Here is a 21,334-nt window from a genome sequence, read left to right as displayed (position 1 = left end):
CCAGATGTTATGTCCTTGCTTATGATGTGCACTATGTAGAAGGCTTTCCTTACCACTGTGGAAACTTGGTGGTCAGAGTTCAGATTGCTATCAATCTATCTTCCCAAGTCTCGCACTAGTGAGTTGGAACTCAGGAGGGGTGCTGTCAATATTGTAATATGTAGGGAATTACATTTTGCCAAAGGGAATAATAATGCATTTGGTTTTAGACCATGGCTTTGGCAACAATCGTTTGTGTTAGCTCTTCTTGTAATATATTGACATCATTGGGGGACTCAGTGATTGCTGCCAGTTAGCAATCATCAGCAAACTTGGTGAGCCAAAGGCCATCTACTTTGGCCTGGACTTCTGAAAAATAGATGCCAACCAGTAAAGGGCCCAGCACAGACCCCTGTGGTACTACACTGATGATGGGTGTACTGGTGGAGGTGGAGTCACAAATTTTGACAGAGTTTGTTTTGTTGGTGAACCAACTGGCTACCCGTTTAGTAATATAAGGGTTAATCCCTATCTGGGAAAGCTTCTCAGTGATGCCAGAGTGGGGAATTGTGTTGAAAGCCTTGGCAAGGTTGAGATAGGCTGTGTGCACTGTCTTACCTTCATCCATGGCTTTGGTGACATTTTCAAAGAAGTCTACCAGGTTTAATAAGCATGATCTATCCTTAACAAAGCCAAACTGGGTTGGTTCCAATGTTTGGAGATCATCTATGTCCTTGTTGATAAGGTCCATGATAATTCTTTCAATGACTTTGCAGATCAGGCTGGTTAGACTTGTGGGTCTGTAGTTCAAAGGGTCAGTTGATGGCCCCCCTTTGTGCAGGGGGTTTACTGTTGCTGTTCTCTATTATGCAGGAACATAACCAGTTCTCAAACTATGATTAAGGAGAATGCCAAGTGGGTCTGCTAGGTCTTGTTTTAGACTGTTTAGTAAACAACCTGGGATATTATCTGCTTCCACTGAGGCTCTGTTGTTGGTCTTGGCAAGCACATAGATGACATGTTCTCTAGAGATACTAGGTAGAGGACTGGTGTCGGGTATAGATTGGGAAATGGTAGGTGGGGATAGGGTGGTGAAGTTTGCACTGAATCTGTCAACTAACAGTCTGGCGATATCTTCCAGTGTAGTATGAGTGACTCCATCTACAATCATTTCGGCACATAGCTGGGCATTCCCCTTCAGACTTCGATGTAGTTCAAGAATGCATTATGATTGTCCTTGGCTGGGGATGTGATTTTAGTTTTGTAATTTGCTTTAGAAGACTTTACAAGATTTCTGATTTTCCTGTTTTAGCTCAGGAGGGAACTCTTCCTCTACAGAATGATATCCCTCTTGCTTTTGGATAACAGTTTATTCCTCTTGTTATATAATCTGTTTATGCTTGAAGTCCACCACAGTGGCTTCTTTTTTAGGAGGAAGACCTGGTCTCAATCCGGTCAGGTACAGCAGAGTTTATGCAGTTGCTTAAGTCTTTGTACAGGGCATTTGCGTACACTTCTGCATAGTGATCATTGATGTCTACTATTGCTGGTGGCATGAAGCTTTTTATAGCATTGCAAAGTAGGCTTTTGTTAGCTTTTGGTAAAGTTTTTTATAATATGTGTTCCTGTGAGGGTGTCAGTTTCAGTAGTTACTTCAAATGAGACTGATTTGGGGTCTGGCCTAACCAGGGAAGGCATCACGCATGGGGAAGTACAGTGACCCCCCCATGTTGATGAGTACTATGTCCAGAACATTAGAGCCCCTAGTGGGGGTGCAGACTATCTGTGCCAGAGCATTTGTGCTAACAAAGTCCAGGAACATCTGGGTGAGCGTGTTTTTGCTCATGTAAGTTCCCCACTCTATGGAAATCTCCCATGATTAAGGTGTTGGGCTGTATGGAGAGGGATTCCAGTAAATCAAGGAAGGCAGTGTGCTTATCCTGGTTCATGGTGGGGGATCTATATCTAGCAATGATGTGGTATGGTACTCTCCCAATAGTCAATTGGACATGGAGTAGTTCAAGAGTGTCATGTTGTTTGACCAGTCTCAAAGTGTATTTGGTTTTAATGAAGATGGAAACACCTCCACTTTAGTTCCTTCATGTTCATTTTGAGGTATAAGCATGTGGAAGGCATCATAGACTTGCACAGCCAGAGTGCTCTCAGTGGCCTTGAACCATGTCTTGGTAACTGCACAGATGTCAGCATCCTCCAAGGCGAGGAGTGCTGTTTCATGTTTAAACTCCTAGCATTAAGCAGCATGACCCTGAGTTTGTCTCAATTAGATTTTGTTATGTTGGAAAATTTGTTGTTTTGACATTGCCTAAAAAAGGCACTGTGGGGGAGGCAAGGGCCTTTGTCAGTATCTAAAAGCCTAGGGGGAACAGGTGCAGACCATCTTTAGCAAAGCGGAGAGATCTGTCTACCATATCCTCCTAGGCTGACAGATCCATCATGTCTTTCTTCATATAGTCCAGAGAGGTACATCTCAAGTAATTTAGTCCAACATGGACTATGACAGAGTCATAACGGTACTTGCTGAGTGACTTGAGTTCATACATGATTTGTTGGATCCTGGCACCTGATAGGCAGCTGACCGTGACTTTCTCCTTGTCCACTCTGGTGCGGGGGACATCTCTGTGTCTCACTATGGAGTCTCCTATGACCAAGACTTTTGATATGTTTTGTCTTAGAAGCTTATTTGTTGAGACATGTGTGTGTGTGTGTGTGTGTGTGTGTGTGTGTGTGTGTGTGTGTGTGTGTGTGTGTGTGTGTGTGTGTGTGTGTGTGTGTGTGTGTGTGTGTGTGTGTGTGTGTGTGTGTGTGTGTGTGTGTGTGTGTGTGTGTGTTTGTGTTGATATGTGTAGTGGTTTCTTTTTCCTTAGTGGTGAGTGTGGGTGGTGTGCATTTGAGAGGTCTCTTCTTTTGGTAGGCTTTTAGTGAGTACCTCCGCATATGTTGGTTTATGTGTCATGACCGTATTTTGTGTGAGAGGTGAGGTTTGCATGAGAGGTGAAGCATGTGTACTGACAACCTGTTTGATGTCTAGTTTGTTTTTATGTGACAGAATTGATTCCAGTTCCACAGTGTATTTGGATCTCTCACATAGTATGTTAGTTTGGTTTATGAGTAAATGATTGTCAGTATAAATGAAGCAATTGCTACATTGCCTCAAGATTCCCATACCAGTCAAGCTGGCAGGAGAAATGATGAGAAACTGCCTATCCATTGTGGCAGGATTTTTCTGAATGTGGTATATGGGAAAGAAATGCTCTAGCTGGACTTAGTTGCAAACAGCAAAAATGAAGCAGTAATTCAATGAAATACAGTTAATAAAGTGTAGTCCTGGCTTAATATATATTTATTTTTCAGTTATTTAAGTGGATACCTTGGATTTAAGTGCAGATGCATTCCAGACCTCTGGCTAATATTGCCAAACTTTGAGCAGCTCTGGTAAACTGAAGGTAAATCCATGTAAATGTGAGGTTTATATACAGGCAACTGTAAACAGTTTTAACACAACTGTTGTTGTCTTTCGGCTTTTCCCTGTTAGGGGTCGCCACAGCGGAACTCCGGTCTGCTAATGATTGGCAGTAGATTTTCACGAACGTGGAGGTGCCAGCTCGAAGTTCAACCTTCAACGTAGGCATGCCCATTTACGCATGTCTTTCGAACCCACCCCAACTGCGGGGAGGACATGCAGACTTCACACAGAAGGCACTCCCCGTACTCCAGTCGAGAATCAAACGGGAGAACCTCTTGCTGTGAGGCAACAATGCTACCGCTGCACCACCACAGAAGTATAACAGTTTTAACACAACTACCAGTGGGAAAACCCCAAATTGAGCCTTTCTCCAGCAATACCAAACTCAGAAGGGTCCTGAGCTACACACTTCTCCACAAAGGTGCAGGGAGTCCCTCTTAATATAAGATGGCTGGTTTAAGAGCACAATGATACTAAACAGTCTAGATTCAGCAGGCCTGAATCTAGTCTATGCTATGTAAGGCAAGGGAAACATAATTTCTAGATGGGAAGGAGTAAGGGAGAGTCACTTAAGGTCAAAGTGAGAGTGTTTAGTAGTATAGTATTAGATGACCTGTAGTACCACCCATTTATTTTATTTATTTTACATTTGTTAACCGGGTAGAGTCCAGCTGGGCAAGTAGCCCGTTTTCAGTGGAGACCCAGGGAAATCTGCTCCATAACAATAGTACAAAAAGATTACAAAAATTTTTAAAAGATTTACAAACAATATACGAAACGTTTGATAGTTGCCAACAATCGCAATTTACAAAAAAGAAAAGTAAAACAGAAAATATTACATTTTTTAAGCCTTACTACAGACAGTAATATGAAACTCATTAGATATATAACTAAAAACCATTGTGGTATTTTCACTTGGAAGAAGTAAGACAAGAAGATAGCAGAATAGAAAACATTTGATCAAAGGCATGAGAAACTAGCCAGGAGTATTACAGGAGCACAGCCATTGTTAAGTAAGGTATTCCTTTAGGAGGTCTTTGAAGCTATGACGATCTTTGTTTTTTTAAGATATTATGGGGTAATAGGTTCCACTGTTCGGTGACTCTGTCTTCTCCTTCAAAGTAGCCAAAGTAATTATGGGACTTTGTAACCTTGATTATAAGTTTATCGGATGATCTAAGGGGCCTGGGGTTGGTATTTAGTTGCACTAGGTTAGTGCAGGGCAGTTTTCAGGTTTGTGGATAACAGTGGGCAGTGGTGAGCTGACTGAGCGATAACCGATTGGGAAATTCAAGCCAGTCCAATTTTTGAAGAACAAGACAGTGATGAGTCCTGTTGGGTATATTAGCAGCAAATTTTGCTATTTTGTTATAGCAGGAATCAAGAAGATGTAAATCAGACTTGTGCAGGTTAGTGAAATGTTGAGAACAGTGAAGAAAAGTATATAGGAGGTGGGATCTGGCTGTGGCTAGTCTGGCATTTTGAGTAAGGTAAGGTTTGTCCCTATATAGAGCACCAAGTCTGATGTGAACTTTCCTAATTGTGAGTGATATGGTTTATTGAATGTTAGGTTGTTGTCTCTCGTGACACCAAGTAGTTTTGTTTTTTTAACTGGTTCTAGTATAGTGTCACTAGTGGAGTAGATGGAGAGAGGAGGTGATTTTGCCTTGGATTTCTTGTTAGAGAAGATCATTAATTTTGCTTTGTTTGGGTTTAGAATTAGTTGAAGTTCATTTAAGTAATTTCCAATATCTAGAAATGACTTCTGCAGTTTATGTTGGAGTTCTTAGGGTGTGAGAGCAGAGCAAAAAAGAGTAGCATCGTCAGCATATTGAATAATAGAAGCAGATTTAATGGCAGTGTTTATATGATTTGTGAATATAATAAAAAGGAGGGCCAAGGATGGAACCCTGAGGATCCCCAACAGAGACTGGGAGAAGTGTGGAGAGTTTACTATCCCATTTAGTTGCCTGTTGTTGATTAGTAAGGTAGCTAAAGAACCAGTTGAGAGCTGAAGAGCTGAGGTTGAAGGAGGCTAGAGTGTTGAGTAGTAGTTTGTGGGATACCATACCAAAAGCTTTGGACATATCAAGGAATATAGTAGAGACTATATGTCCATTGTTTTTTAGGAGGTTGATGTAGTTAGTGAAACTTATGAGGGATGTGGATGTACTGTGTTTTGGACGGAAGCCATGATGTGAACTAGATAAGAGGTTATTTTTAGTGAGGTGGTCTAGGAACTGCTTACATTTCTCTAAGATTTTGGCTAGGGGTGAGAGAATGGTAATGGGCCAATAATTAGAGAGATCTTTAGATGGGCCTCCTTTATGGAGGGGGATGATACGGGATATTTTCCATAGTATGAGGACATATCGTTCTGCGATGGAACGATTGATTATGATGGATATGGGATAAGTGATGGAACTTGCAGCAGTTTTTAAGAAGTCATAAGGGAGTTGGTCATCTGCTAGACAGGTAGGTTTTAGGTTTGATAGGAGTTTTTTGATATAAGAGGTTTGTATGGGTTTAAAAGAGAAGTAGCTGGATTTAGCATTAGTAGAGGTAGGCACTGTAAGGGGTTGATTAGATTTGTTGTTGTTTAAAAGTGAGGTGATAGTTGTAATAAAATGAGAGTTAAACTGGGATGCTATACATTCAGTGCTATTTGTTGTAGATGGTGCAGGGGTAGAGGTTTTATCAGGGTTGAGGAGGTAGTTAAGGTTTTGCCAAAATATCTGTGGGTTATTTTTGTGTTTTTGCTGACAAGCTTGAAAATGAAATTTTTTGTCAGATAATATTTGCTTCTTAGTTAGGTTTCTTAGTTGTTTGTAAGGTTGAGGTTTTCTGAGGTTATGATGTTATGATGAGGTTATGGAGGTTTGATAAGCAGTCCAGGCTCTATCCCTTTGTTTAAAAAGAGGTTTAGCATCTTTGGTTATCCAAGGTCGGTTTTTGGCTTTGGACCTAATTTTTCTTGTTGGAGTGAGGTTATTAAGGATTTGAGGAAGGTATCATTGCAATTTTGTACAGCTTGGTCTAGGTGGAGTGATTTTAGAGGTGACCAGTTGCAGTTTTGAAATAGGGAATTTAAGATGGTAGGAGAAATTTTTCTTTTGTGCGTATGTGTTTGAAAATGACATTACAGGGGGAGTGAATGCGTTTCCTTAGAAGAAAGGTAGGGGAGTGATCACTGAGAGACTCGGAGAGGCATCCAGCCTGGTGGGCAAAGTTGGGCTTATTGGTGAGTATCCAGTCTAGAATAGATGTTTTCTTAGTGTGTTTATTGATTATAGTGGGGAAGTTTATAGTTTGGGTGAAATTGAATAAATTGATAAAATTGGACGTATTGTCAGATGAGCAAGGTAGCCAGTCTAAGTTGAAATCACCTAGTACTATAAATTCTTGGTTGAAAGTAGAGGATACCAAAGATAGAAGACTTTCAATGGTAGGTAGATTGTTTCCTGGTGGTAGGTAGGAGGGAATAATTATGATGGTTTTATGTGGATTTACTTCAAATCGGGTAGGTAGAATTTCTGGCTCTGACAGGTCTGGGGGAGTACAGATTAAGTTTTCAATTTTAAGGAAATTTTTATACATGATGACAATGCCTCCACCACATTTGTTCAGCCTATCTTGTCTAATAACATTATAACCACTAGTGAATATTTCCTCATATTTAATATGGGGTTTTAGCCATGTTTCTGTAGTAATTACTATATCAGGAGTGTAGGTAGTTAGGGCTACATGAAATTCATCAGTTTGTTTTGTGATACTTCTGAGGTTAAAATTAGTTATGAGTAAGTCTGATTTGGAATTTTTTAGGGGGAGAAGGTGGAGAGTAGTATTAGCAGGTGTGCTGGGTGTTATTGGGTGGGGTGGGAGTAGCTGTGTGGGTCCTGGGTTAGGATGTATGTCAGCTTAGAGTTTGATTTCTGTTAGTGAGTGTAGAAGGAGACAGAGTTTGAACTTGGATATTAGTCGATGGAAAGAAATCTGGATAGGAAGGAGGGTTGGGAGTATGGACATATTTATAGTGGAAGAGCAATATGTTAGAGTTAGTGTAGAGGTTAGAACAGATGTGAAAATGGATATTTGGTTTTGTATGGTATGCAATAGTGGGGAGTGTAGAAAATAGGTAGTGTGTTATGTTTGATGCGATGAAGGTAGCGAAATCGGAGGCTAGGTAGAGACTAATGAGTAGGAGAGAGTTGCTCAAATGAGTGCTGATAACTGACATGGTGAAATAGTAGGGAAATAGGGGAAAAATATGAGTGGATTGGTGTCTGCAGTTTAGTAAAGAGAGAAATGTACTGATACAGTGGTGTGGAGACAGTGTTATGAGACAGTAGGGGAGACGATCTTATATGAGGGATGAAATAAAGGTCAGTGAGGTGGGAGGGGAGAAAGTGAAAAAAATAATTGATTGTGGGTGTGTTGGAATGAGGTAGCTGCAAGTTATAGGATAATGAGTTAGAAAGGTGTGGTTTAGGTTACTAAGTGTAAGGAAAGTGGGGGTGGGTGGGAATGGGGGTAGAGTAGGGGAGCAGAGTGAGCCCGAGCAAAGCAAGGGTGAACGGAGCGGGTTGAGACAAGCCCAGAGGCAAGCCCAGCCAGAAACAATCAGTAAAAAATCTAACAGAAAAAGGCTATGTATTGTTAATAGTAAGAAAAAAGAGGTTTTATTGTATAGTACTATCAGGTAAGAAATGTCTTAAAGCAGGCTAATTAGTCCAACATTTAATAGATATAAATTTGTTGAAAACTAACAGATTCTTTTAAGAATGGGGGGGGGGTCCTTGTTGCCAAGCTGCTTCACAGTGTACCAACTTGCTAGAAAATAGATACTGCCTTAAGTAAGTATATTTTAAAACTTAAAAAACTAAGCCAACATACCTTGCAAAAAAAAAAAATGCTTCTGTGTCATCAATAGTTCTATTCTTTGTTGCCTGGGGTGGAAATACCTGACTTAATTTTGTTAGCAGCTACATCAGACATAAACTATTTGAAATGGGAGTACAGAGGTCATTTCTACCATGTCTCACTTTGTTTAATATATTCTCAGAATCTTAACTTCTCTCTTCAATAAGTAATTTCAAATTCTGTAAACCAAGCCTCAAATCTGGTGTCATTTGATACAAATATTGACAGTCTGACAGCTTGATTCCTAATAACATTTTTTAATATATAAAGGATACACACTACTTAAATGAATGCATCACCAAATATTGATTACTTGTATAAATTTCAAGAAAACATTTTTGATTGCTCTCAAAGCAAATGGAAACATCTAGAAACTAATTTGGTTTGGTCTAAAAGTAATGTTTAAAATGCAGAACTTTGCTGTATCTTATTCATGAGTATGAAAACATCTTCAAAGCTGCAAATAATACAAAAATTAAATTGTCAGTACATTATAGATGTAAAAACATTGTCGTACATCTTTAATAAATACAAAAAGCACTGCCAATGTCAGTGGTGTTGGACATGATGACAGCTGCATGACCATACACAACATGTGCGCCTATTCTACGTGACCTGCATGCCAGAGTATGGCAAGAACTGGCAGCTGGAGATCATAATGTACATGATCATTGCTGCTCTATGATAGTGTCGTAGCATGGCTTGGCTACAAAGCTGTGCACACACACACACACACACACACACACACACACACACACACACACACACACACACACACACACACACACACATTAATTGGTCATATGTGCATGCACAAAGTACAATGGGCCTCATACTGTGGAAAAGGGCTGATAATGCATTGTATTTATGCCACTATTCAGAGACATCACTTTATATTTCTTCATTAGCGAAATCTCCATATTATGAGCTCCTAAATAGCAAGTGGTCGCCATATTGTAACAGACCACACTATAGAAGTGTCTAGAATACTGCAACCACAGGGTACTACACAAGTCAGAAATATACTCAGATGTGCAGCAGAGAAGAGTATTGCTAATGTACATCACATTGCAGGGACACATCTGCTGTATATGAGACATAGCTGTCATACCATACTAATTGCTATGTGCTTGTAATGCAGTGGCATGAATATGGCAGACTGTGTTGAAGTGATGGTGACCAATACAGTTAAGGCACAGAGAATAGGCAGAGAAAGTTGTAATGTGGGGGGGGCGGCATGTTCAAACAACAACGGCTACAGTACCAGGAAGAGCAGTTATTCTTCCTCTGATGGGGTAGTGGAACAGCTATCCATGCCTCACTGTCCAAGCATGACAGGGTGTAGTTCTTTGGGGAAAACTATACATTTCATGTGAATCATGAGAAACAGATGGGATAGCTGACATACACATAGGGGGAAGTGATCCATGGTGAGCATAATGAGGCTATATGGGTCTATATTAGAACACTGAAGTTTCAAAACTTCGAATGTTCTAATATCGAACCCTATTCAATGAAAGTTGAAAACATAGAACATACAGAACAGCAAATTTTTTCCTAGGGGAAAAATTTGCTGTTCCAGAACACATACACACAACACAAGCACACCAAGCAAACAGCAATCCACACGCATACACCTAAAATCTTACACCTAGCCCTACACTAAACTATACATACACCACTAACTATCCATTTACCTTAACCCAAACCCTAACCTTAAGGTCCGTCATTATTGCACACTCACCTCACCCGCGCCCTAACCCTAACTCATCTACCCCGCCCTAACACTCACGTCCACACAACTGCACACTTACCTGACCCATGCCCTAACCTGTACTCACCTAACCCGCCCTAACCCTCACGTCCATACAATCGCACACATACCTAACCCGCACCCTAACCCTAACTCACCTAACCTGCCCTAACCCTCACCTCCACACAATCGCACACATACCTAACCTACACCCTAACCCTAACTAACCTAACCCATGCTCAATCACACACTTACCTGAACCCTACCCGTAACTTTCCACCACAGCACTGAAAATACCGAAGCAACAGAAATGGACAACCGAATTCTTTCCCTAGGAAAAAAATTGGTTTTCTGTATCTTCGATATTTTCAGCTTTCGCTGAATTCGGGTCGATATTAGAACATTCGAAGTTTTGAAACTTCGATGTTCTAATGTAGACTCGGGCAATATGGAGTGCCTGCATGGCAGTGGCTGTAGGGCATGCATTTCTATGGGAAAAGACTGTGCTGTAGGTACTGTAACAAAGACCAGTGTATGTGAACCACATGCACATAGATAACACAGTCTGGCACATTTTTGCAGCACTTATATCACTGCATTGCACAAGATAGTACCTACCATAGGAGATGTGAAGTCAGTGGGCTGGTAGGTGTTGTCCATTGTGGACAGTCCTATATTTATATACTGATCCACATGTGCTCCCATAGGTATACTAGAGTTCTCATGGCATCAGTGGAATGACAGCAAGGGAGGCAATTACAGAACAGAAGAGGGATGTTCAGTTGTTGGTCCTATGGTCACACAGCAGGTGTATCTTGGACATGATGAGGGAAAGGCAGTCCATACAGCCTACCTTGACCTTGCAAAGGCTTTTGACACAATACCCCACTCGGGTATTGTAGAAAAACTTACCAGCTTAAATGTAAACCCATATGTCACAAGATGGGTTGCAAACTGGCTTAAGGACAGAACCCACAGGGTTAGAGTTGCTGGCGCTGTGTCAGACTCCAAGCCGGTCACAAGTGGTGTCCCACAGGGCTCGGTCCTTGGCCCCCTATTGTTTGGCATCTACTTCTCAGAAGTACAGGCCAACATGGGAGGACTTTGGCTGACAAAGTTTGCAGACGACTGCAAACTGGGCGCCATAGTGGAAAGTGCATCGGACACGGATATCCTTCAGAAGGGACTCACGGAAACAAATAGCTGGTGCCAGAGCCATGGCCTGAAGTTAAACGCCAAAAAATGTATAGTCATACCCTTCGGGAAAAACAAGGTAACCATATAGGTGGCAATCCACTAAGCACAGAAGAGGTTATCAGGGACCTGGGGACCCAGGTTGACAGTGGCCTTTCTTTTGACACTCACATTGCTAAAGTGGTTAGAAAGACCTTCTACATTGCCCACCTGATCATGAAGGGATTCACATCCAGATCTAGTGAGGTCATTGTTCCCCTGTACTCTTCACTTATCAGACCAATGATCGAGTACAATGCCCCATTCGGGATGTATCTCACCCGACATCTGCAGCAATTGGAGAGACCCCAAAAGTTCCTCACCAAAAGGATAAAGGGACTCCAAAATCTGTCATATGCTGCCAGATTGAAGAAACTCCAGCTCTATTCAGTCGCATACCGTCTGCTCAGTGGTGACATGTGCCTGACATACAAGTCCATGTCCAACCCGGAATTAATGGACATGCTCCACCTCAAAAAATCCAAATCCACCAAAACCACTAGAGCAAGCGACTTAAACCTTAGCACGGATATAAATAGGACGTGCTGGAGGGATAGATTTATCACTCAGAGACTCCCTATGCTGTGGAATAAAATCCCGGTCCATGTGAGGCAGAGCACCTCGCTGACTCTGTTCAAGAGAAATCTAGACCTGTGGATGGGAGATCGTAGGTTTACCCCAGGAATCATCTCTGTGTCACTGCTGGACAGAGGCACAACAAACTAATGGGCACAGTATTTTTTCATATAAGGGGTGGCGTAAGCCACAATAATTTGGGCTAGGCTTATAAATGCCTTAGGGCAGATATCCTAGTATAAACCTATGAACCTATGAACCTATGGATAGAACAAATAAGACTTTTAGAGACCAACTATGGGAAGAGACGGTACAGCAGATATATACTATTAGCAACTACAACTATACAGTGTTTCAGTTGTGGCAAAAGATGACCAACATGATCTTGCATACAAGTAACATGGCAAGAGGTATCTGCTGTCAGATCTGCTACCAGGGCTACTTCCACAACATACCATCAGCTCACATAGAAAGAGCAGTTCCTATAAATACTCAGAGGTGACACTGTTTGGGTATTGAGTTTGGGAGGTGGTTTGGATGTGGGTGCTAGGCTGGTCAGGAGTGCCCAAGTGAGTAGAGGCAAATGCTATTCATATAGCACATTGCTAGCTCATCCAGCTGGTGTACTCAGATTTTGTCATATGCTTGAGTGTTAACCAGTAACACTGGCGATTCATCTTCAAGCACCTGCAGCACTTTTGACTGTTGTCCACGTCTTTAGGAGATGCACCAACTAAGCTGTGTTACATGCCACTGCAACCAGCACTATCAAGCACCTCTGCTCAGTGTCCCTGAACACAGCATACTGCATCCCAGGGAAATCAAGACAGCAAGAGAGGCATCCAGCACCAACAAGCATTTATGTACTCATAACTTACATGTATTCCTGGCATGCAGCTGTCTGTATCATGCTCGGTTTATGTGTGTGTGTGTGTGTGTGTGTGTGTGTGTGTGTGTGTGTGTGTGTGTGTGTGTGTGTGTGTGTGTGTGTGTGTGTGTGTGTGTGTGTGTGTGTGTGTATGTATGGGGGGGGTCACATATGTAGCAACGTACAAATGGTTACATTATCGTTACGCTTTCACAGATTCCATTAGCAGAGGATCCAGCAGAATAGGTCTGCACATGTCTGTGTTCAGCATGCCTGTAGAGGCTGGCAGTGATGGCATCATACAGAAAGCGCAGTCAGAGGGCACAGTGACATTATCAGCCACACTAACAGTGGAAGGAACCTTACCTGTCCCCCACCACTGAGTGCACTGCAGAGGTACAGGCAGGCCCAAATGCATCACCGGTGTTCTACAATGGATGTACTATCTCTGCTTGCCCTCCACTTGGTATACAGGTAGCAGAAATACTGCCGCATCCAACGCAATCATATCCTCCAAGGTGCACACACACATGATATAAGGAAGCATTGCATGGATGACTGTCAGTGACCTGAAACATGGCTATTGCATGATATTGGTGGTATACTAGGCATCACCCAGTGAATATGCAAGACTGTGATCCAGGCACAGCTGTATGTTACTTGGACCATATCAGAGGTGCTCAGTGTGCTGTGTGACCTGCCTCATGATGTCCACTATGAATACCTCCAACAATTGCAGTCCCTGCAGCTGCTTGCACATGGCAGGCCCTGGGATTTGGCTGTACTGGATAGAATGCACCATATAGACTTAAACAAGTAAAAAGATATAGGCAATATGTTGTAAAGATTTAATACTCCCATCTATCTGCTATCCTATTTTGGCTTAAACTTATTCACATGTGTTTGTCAAGCATGGGGAGCATCTGGGGATCTGGCTTATTTGTCCTTTTGCAAAAAAAGTAGAAAGTAAAATAAAAGCTGCTGTAATAACATCACATTTATTTCCATGTAGAAAAAGTCTGGGCTCACAGTATCCTGTTATACTGGTCATTTTTAAAGTTCTTCATATCTGTTTGGTAAAAATGAAAAAAGGACATTTTGATACTTTCTTTAATAATTTACAATTACTTCAAAACTATGCATGAATGAAATGGTTCTACTGTGTTATGCTGAGCAGCAAAGCTCCAGGCATCAAAATTGCTGAAAGTGAAAGCCTGTAACATAGTAGGGTGAAAAAGTAAACTATTAATGTTTTTGCAGGGGGCAAGCACCCCCCCCCCCACCAACTCATATATCAGCTCCATGGTTGCTTGGAAGAAGTCTCCCAAAAGATGGGAATCACTATGGATGCAACAGGGAATCACTATTGATGCACACTTACGAATCATACTGAAAGTAATCTAGCATTGTGCTCCCCAGTGCATAGTGCTTTGGGCAATTAACTCTTATAGAATTCATCTTGGCCACCTGAATGAAATATCACTCAGTGTGCAGGGGTGCTTGTGCTAAAGAGCATGATTATTACTACAAGGTGATATTATTTGTAATTTTAATGTTTAAAATTATTTGAATTTAAATATACCTCTACTCACAGTTTTGCTTTAGTAAAAGAAGCTGGAGTGTTTGCTGTTCAGAATGTCAGACTGGACTAGAAATAGAATCTTGTCAACTGCATGTGGACAGGCAAAAGATAGATAGTGCTTAAGTGTTCTACTAGAGATGACTTGCCTGGATGATAACATATTTAATTATAGGATTTATTTTCCATACCCCAGACTTCATTTGAACATTTAATTGTTGTTTTATATTGTGGTGTTTACTCATATACTGTTTTGGTTGTAACGCTATTTCGTTTATAAGATCTTAATAAACTTGAGTCTGAATTTGTAAACTTAAAAATCATGTTTTAATGAATATTTGTTCAGCTGAAGGACTGATTTAAGGCTTGTTGCAGTGCAATATTATCATCAGTCTTCTGTTTTTCAACTGTCCACACATATACTAACATGCTGCATGCACACCTCTCAACCTCTCAGAGCAAGAAATCTGGACAATGCTAGAAATTATATGGGGACAAAGGCCCCAAAATAGGGACAGATTTTAAATATTGCTCCTATAAACTTATAAAGTTGATAGAATAACAGTGTTTGCATTACTATGTATTTTCTGAAAGATATGAAGTCTGAAACTCACATGCTCATCATTATTTAGTGACTTCAATCCTCAATGATTTGCCAGAAAACCACAAATTTTATGAGGAAAAAACAAATATATGAGGCAAAAATCTGAACATTCTGTGAAAATCTGGACAGTTGAGAGGTATGGTTGCATGTATTCTGTGAAACATATATTGATTAATAAAGCATACCTATGTTCATAAGTTCATGGGTGGTTACTAGACTATCAGCCCAAGAGCCATTTTAAACCTAGCCAAGCTTACCCCAAATTTACCAAAGTATTGCTGACATGTGTCAACACCCCATGGAATTTTACGATTATGATACAGGTTTGTACACATCAAGTGTTCATAGGCTGACACTGTCCATTAGGGACAACGGTGCCTACCAATTTATAATTTCCCATCCAAGGTATATTTGAATAGGGTTTGGGATGACCTTTGATTCAAATGGATGAGAGGTCTGTTCCAGAGAAGTGGTAGTATTTGAGACACATGCCTGTCCCTCCAACATGTCCTGTTTATGTTGCAGACAAAATTTAGGTCCATAGAATGGTTATTTCTGATGCTACTTGTTTTGTGGATGTGCAACAAATCCATCAGTGTGGGATCAGAGGATGCTTTGTAGGCTAGGTATAGATTGCTGCTCAACAGCCTGTAGGAGACTGAGTACAGGACATGGACTCTGAGATAGTCTGTGTAAGACTTGTTATTTACTCCTTATATTTTTTTTGTGAGTAACCTCTGTGGTCTCTCAAGCTGTTGAAACTGCCTGGTCAGGCACATGCTGAACGGTGCATTGTACTCATTGACTGGTCTGATGTGAGCCAAGTACACTGGAACAATGACCTTGGATCTGGATGCCATTATCTTACTTATAGGTTGTGAAATGTAGAATGATTTTCTCACAATAGACATGCGGTAGTCAGAGGTCAGGTTACTGTTAACATGCATTTCCAGTTCTCTGACTACTGATTAGACTTTTAGAGGTGTATTAGAAGCGGCTGTCTTTACAAAGTGTACAATTATACATTTTTTTCACATTGAATTTTAGTCCATGGCCCTTGCCCTAGCTGTTTGTCTATGTCAGGCCCTCCTGAAGGGTTTATGCAGTCATCTGCACACTTTGTTAGCATGAATACCTTAAAGTCTGCTTTGATATTAGAGAAATAAAGGCCAAAAAGGAGAGGCCCGAGGACAAATCCATCTTAGACTACACTGGTGGCTGGCCTCTTTGTGGAGGTGGATTCCCTTATCCTACCTTCTTGCATCCTATGAGTGAGCCAACTGGCTATCCATCAGGTGGCATATGGGTTTACATCTAATTCTGTGAGTTTATCCACAACACTTGACTGAGGTATCATGTCATACACTTTGACCAGGTTGAGATAGCCAATGTGTACCATTTTGTTGTTGTCCATAGCTTTAGTGACCTTCTCGATGAAGTCCACTAGGTTGAACAGGCCTGACCTGCTTTTGACAAAAGCAAACTGAGTAAGGTCCAGTGTCTGTAGGTTTCCTATGTCACTTTTTAAATATCCAGTTACAATTTAAGCTTGTTTATTTCTTTGCATTTTCATTTAACTTTAAAGACAGTTTTAAGAAACAAAATGACAGTGAACAGATTTTTGACAGATAGAGTTGCTATAACTTCATACAGTTTTCATTTACTGTCCAGCAGAATGCTGAATGCATAGAACAAAACTGGTGTTACTGTATATCTAATGCAGCATTTTGTCTCTACTCTACTTGCATTTCATAGTCTACTTAACAAATTTTACATTTTTTATTTTAAGGTGGCTGGTATTAGCTGTGGCAATGATCCGGTTTTACATAGAGAAAGGAACACACAAGGGTCTGTATGGAACCATTCAAAAGACTCTCAAATTTTTCCAGACATTCGCTTTGCTTGAGGTAAATAAGCCTGCTAAATCTTTGTCTGTTGTTTTGAAAATGAAATAGCATAATGTACTGCAATACTTGCAAGTGAAGGTATTCTTACTGGAATTGTTTCTTATTTCTAGATTATCCATTGTGCGGTTGGTGAGTATAATATTAATTGCTTCTTCTTAGCCATTCCCAAACATGTACTTGGAGAAATTGATTAATGTGCTTTTTTCCTTTCAAGGTATAGTCCGCACTTCTGTGCTTGTCACAGGGGTCCAAGTCAGTTCAAGAATCTTTATGGTGTGGTTTATTGCCAATAGTATAAAACAGGTAAGTGTCATAATAAGTTCCTAGTTATTTACTTGCAATACAAAACAGTTTTGTAGGAACATTTGGTAGGAATTTGCAGTCTATGCTGGGGAAAAAACATGGTATAAGCTTTGTTTATAGTGGCAAATAAACTGCAGTCATTCTCTTGACATGTAATATGCAAAAGGTGATAAAATTATGTATTATTTCTATTGGTTTTTTGCACTTAAGCTGAGGGCGTAACCTCACTGTATAAATCTCATTGATGCTATTTGGGTTGTGCTTATTACATAGAAAAAATATTAGTCGTAGGTTCAGGGGCAGTTATCAGTCACTTGTATTCTGGGACTGTATGGCAAGTGCTGTCTCTACTATCAATGGGAAATTTGAATTAGTAGGAGCATAGGATCCACTCCTAGACATACAGTCAGGTGTGTGTGTGTGTGTGTGTGTGTGTGTGTGTGTGTGTGTGTGTGTGTGTGTGTGCGTGTGTGCGTGTGTGTGTGTGTGTGTGTGTGTGTGTGTGTGTGTGTGTGTGTGTGTGTGTGTGTGTGTGTGTGTGAAATTTCACCTTTCATTGACTTCCATCAGATTTTGTATAAACCACTTTGCTGTCATTATATGACTCCCAATTAATAATCTATATCTGTTAATGTGAAATGAACATCATAATTTTCTGTTTACGTGTTTAAATTTAAACTGCAAACATTTCTATCATATTCATTTGCATGGATATGTGGAATACAGGCTACTGGCTTAATCTAAATGGGATATTCACTTTCTAGGTCAGGGGTCTTCAACCTTCACTATCAAAAGAGCCATTTTTGACCCCTCTCCCACCAAATAAAATTCATCAGGAGCCACAAAACCTATTTGACCCCTAAAATGAAGATAACACAGAGCATAAAAGTTTATATATAGTTATTATACTAAATATAAAAGGACTAAGTTTATAAGAGCAATATATAAAATCCGTCCCTATTTTTGTTCCTTTGTTGGGATTGCTCGTTCACTCTCAGTGTGCGTGTGTGTGTGTGTGTGTGTGTGTGTGATATCTCTCAACCTCTTAGAACAGGAACAAGAAATCTGGAGAAAGCCATAAATAATGGGGCACAAAGACTGAAAAATAGGGACACCTTTTAAATATTGCCCTTACAAACTTAGAAAGTTAATTGAATAATAGATTTTGCATTAGCATGAATTTTCTGAAGGGTATGAAGTCTGAAACTCAAATGTCTATTTTTTCTGACTTCAGCCCTCAATGATTTGCCAGAAAACCACATTTTTTTAAGAAACAGACCAAAAATATGGGGCAAACGTTAGGACATTCTGCGAAAATCTGATAGGTGAGAGGTAACTGTGTGTGTGTGTGTGTGTGTGTGTGTGTGTGTGTGTGTGTGTGTCTATGTATGTGTGTGTGTGTGTGTGTGTGTGTGTGTGTGTGGAAAATGCATGTTAACAGAAACCATTTTATTCTAGCAAGTTTCTAAGTTTATAAGAGCAATATTTAAAATCCGTCCCGATTTTTGTTCTTTGTTCCCCTTTATTTGTGGCTCTGTCCAGACTTCTTGTAGTATGACTTCGAGAGGTATGAGAGGTATGGGAACCTTTCAGGAGATGCTGCTGCTGCCAGGGGGATCGCTTGATCGCTGTCAGTGTGTGTGTGGAATGCATGGCAACAGAAATTGTGTTATACTAGTAAGTTTATAAGTTTATAAGAGCAATATTTAAAGTCCTTCACTCAGTCGCTCTGTGTGTGTGTGTGTGTGTGTGTGTGTGTGTGTGTGTGTGTGTGTGTGTGTGTGTGTGTGTGTGTGTGCTGTGCAGTAGAGCGGCCATTATTGTTCAAAACTACAGGGAGCCACTACAGAGGGGTGTAAGAGCCACATGCAGCTCCAGAGCCACAGGTTGCAGACCCCTGTTCTAGGTGGTGGTGTAATCTCATTGTAGGAGTATCTAAATAGACAGTGTGGGGTCATAACCCCCTACAAAGCCTTCTGCAAAAATGTGGGTGAGGCGTACTTATGCTGACTTGGTGACATAGCAATGTTGGAACCAAACTATGGTCCAGTACATATTATGAGTAGTGGATCAGGGGTTCAGGAAGTAGATATTATGTCAGTGAGAGCAACTGGTCATTCATGATGCAAGGGAAGAATGGACTGGATGAATTCTGCAAGGGACCTTAAAGACTGCCTGAGGGAGGTATAACCATGGCCACATCTGGAGAGGTGCATTGATGCTGTTCAGGTGTGATGAGGCACTTAATATTGTTTGAGTATGCATTGCACAGAGCATGACTTCAATCAGTTACCCATGAAATGTACAGTATAAAGGAAACAATCTTGTAAGCTTAATTTACTGCAACGTTGGCACATGGAGCCATCTTGTGGGAATTCTGAGAATTTACTGACACATTGGAAGACATTACTGGATATTCAGATTAAAGTTTTTATAGTGGGACAGATGTGAGGACCATATGCAATAGTTTATTACTTAGAAGTGAAAGTCTTTTGCATTCATTCTCATAAGTCATCCTGAGAAACCTGGGCATCCTGCGAATTATGAAGAGTTCCCATGCAAAGTAACTATTAGTTCTGAACTCAAAAGCTATATCAGCGCAGACTAATAAAGGAAGTAAGTGCTCCTTTTTTGCAAAACCTAATCTGAAATTAGTGCCAGGCATAAACATATATTTGTTTATATTTCGCAGCTCTTTAGTGTGCCTGTTTTATCTTTGAAAAATATTCAAAACATATTAAATTATCCAAATACTTATTCCAAATGCCCCGGTAGGCATCAGCAGCAAAATGAACAACTTAACTCAGCACAGGTTTAGTATGCAGGAAAAGGAATACAATCAGTACTGTTTGGATAGGTTAGGAGCTTGTAAGTGCATTACCACTGAGCTTTTACTTTGAATACAGATGTCATATAATAGTATAATACATCAATATACAAAGCACTACAGCCTCCCTTTCTTATATAAAAATGCAATTTTAAGTACAGGAGCTATTTGTAAAACTGACCTTATACATTTTCAGTGATACAACAGTAGTACTCAGTAAGACGTTTGATGCCATATAAAGACATCACTATTATGTTCTTTGTTGATGGCCTAGTGAGGAGAAAATGACATTTCCATCATTAAAACTCTCTTTGTGGCAAATGTAGTAGTCGTGGAAATGCAGCCCTCAAAGCAATGCATTAATGAAGCAAATTGATTCACAGAAGTTAATATAATCAAAACATCATAACCACTACAAAAATGAGTGCAATACTGCACTTCTATGGGCTAGGCTTGTAAAAGCTTTAGGACCATTGGCCTAGTACACACCTATGAACCTATGAACTTCTTCAGCGTATTAAAATTAAAGCCTGTTACAACCAACTTATACAGAACATCTCAATCCGATGATGATATAGGCTGGGTCCTTGGTGCAGAATGATGGATCGCTGGCTGTGAAGCAGACAACCTGAGTTTGTTTAGTAAACCTGACCCCAGAGCAGTCAATCAAGGGGGATAAAAATTAAGTGGCGTTTTTATTACTTTAACTATTCCAGTGGAAAGGACAGAGTTTCCAGCTTTCCACTGAAGACACTGCAGCTGTGAGTGAATTACATATGCATGTTGGGTAATGTGTGGGAGAGTGGGCATGGCATAACTAAAAGCACCCCACATCTGTCAGAATGGATCTGTACTGGGTCAGTTAGCTTTGGACCTGCAGTATAATCTTAGGTGCAATATTTCAAGTATAATGTTCATATGCTATCATTTTTATCAGACTAAAACTTGCATTTGAGGATTAAAGTACTAAACAGTGTGTGAGTAGTACTAGTAACCCAACATGAAAGGGTTTTAATGAGGTAGGATAATTTGCATTTTTGTAATACACACTGAACATTTACAGTTACAGACACTGATAAGTTGAAAGAAAAGTACACTCGTTGAGTGTGCTCACTATAGTGAAGAACGGGAGGACCAAGCTGAAATAATAACAAAAAAGACAGTAAAAATGGAAAATCAGTAAAAAAAATAGTTATGGATGAAACAAATGTGGTGACTTTAATATCAAAATAAGAAAAGATACAGAGGGATGTAAAGGAAAGAACAGAATAATGAAGATCCAGTGAGGAGTTATATGAAAA

The 21,334-nt window shown here is 40.3% G+C and overlaps 1 protein-coding gene across 2 annotated transcripts in view; it reads left to right on the top strand.

Annotated features, from left to right (window-relative positions):
* Nucleotides 1-21,334, top strand: part of HACD1 (3-hydroxyacyl-CoA dehydratase 1) — a 414,828-nt gene that overhangs the window by 204,359 nt on the left and 189,135 nt on the right. For both annotated transcript variants that reach the window (XM_044067543.1, XM_044067541.1), the window contains exons 2-4: nucleotides 16,786-16,903; nucleotides 17,014-17,032; nucleotides 17,118-17,206. In XM_044067543.1, coding sequence (XP_043923478.1) covers nucleotides 16,786-16,903; nucleotides 17,014-17,032; nucleotides 17,118-17,206 — 226 coding nt within the window. The remainder of the gene's footprint in view (nucleotides 1-16,785; nucleotides 16,904-17,013; nucleotides 17,033-17,117; nucleotides 17,207-21,334) is intronic.

This window comes from Protopterus annectens, chromosome 3.part1 (assembly GCF_019279795.1).
Source record: "Protopterus annectens isolate FY-2018-M chromosome 3.part1, PAN1.0, whole genome shotgun sequence".
NCBI classification, from domain to species: Eukaryota; Metazoa; Chordata; order Ceratodontiformes; family Protopteridae; genus Protopterus; species Protopterus annectens.
The sequence above is the reverse complement of the archived record's forward strand: the minus strand, read 5'-3'. Positions and strand labels throughout refer to the sequence as shown.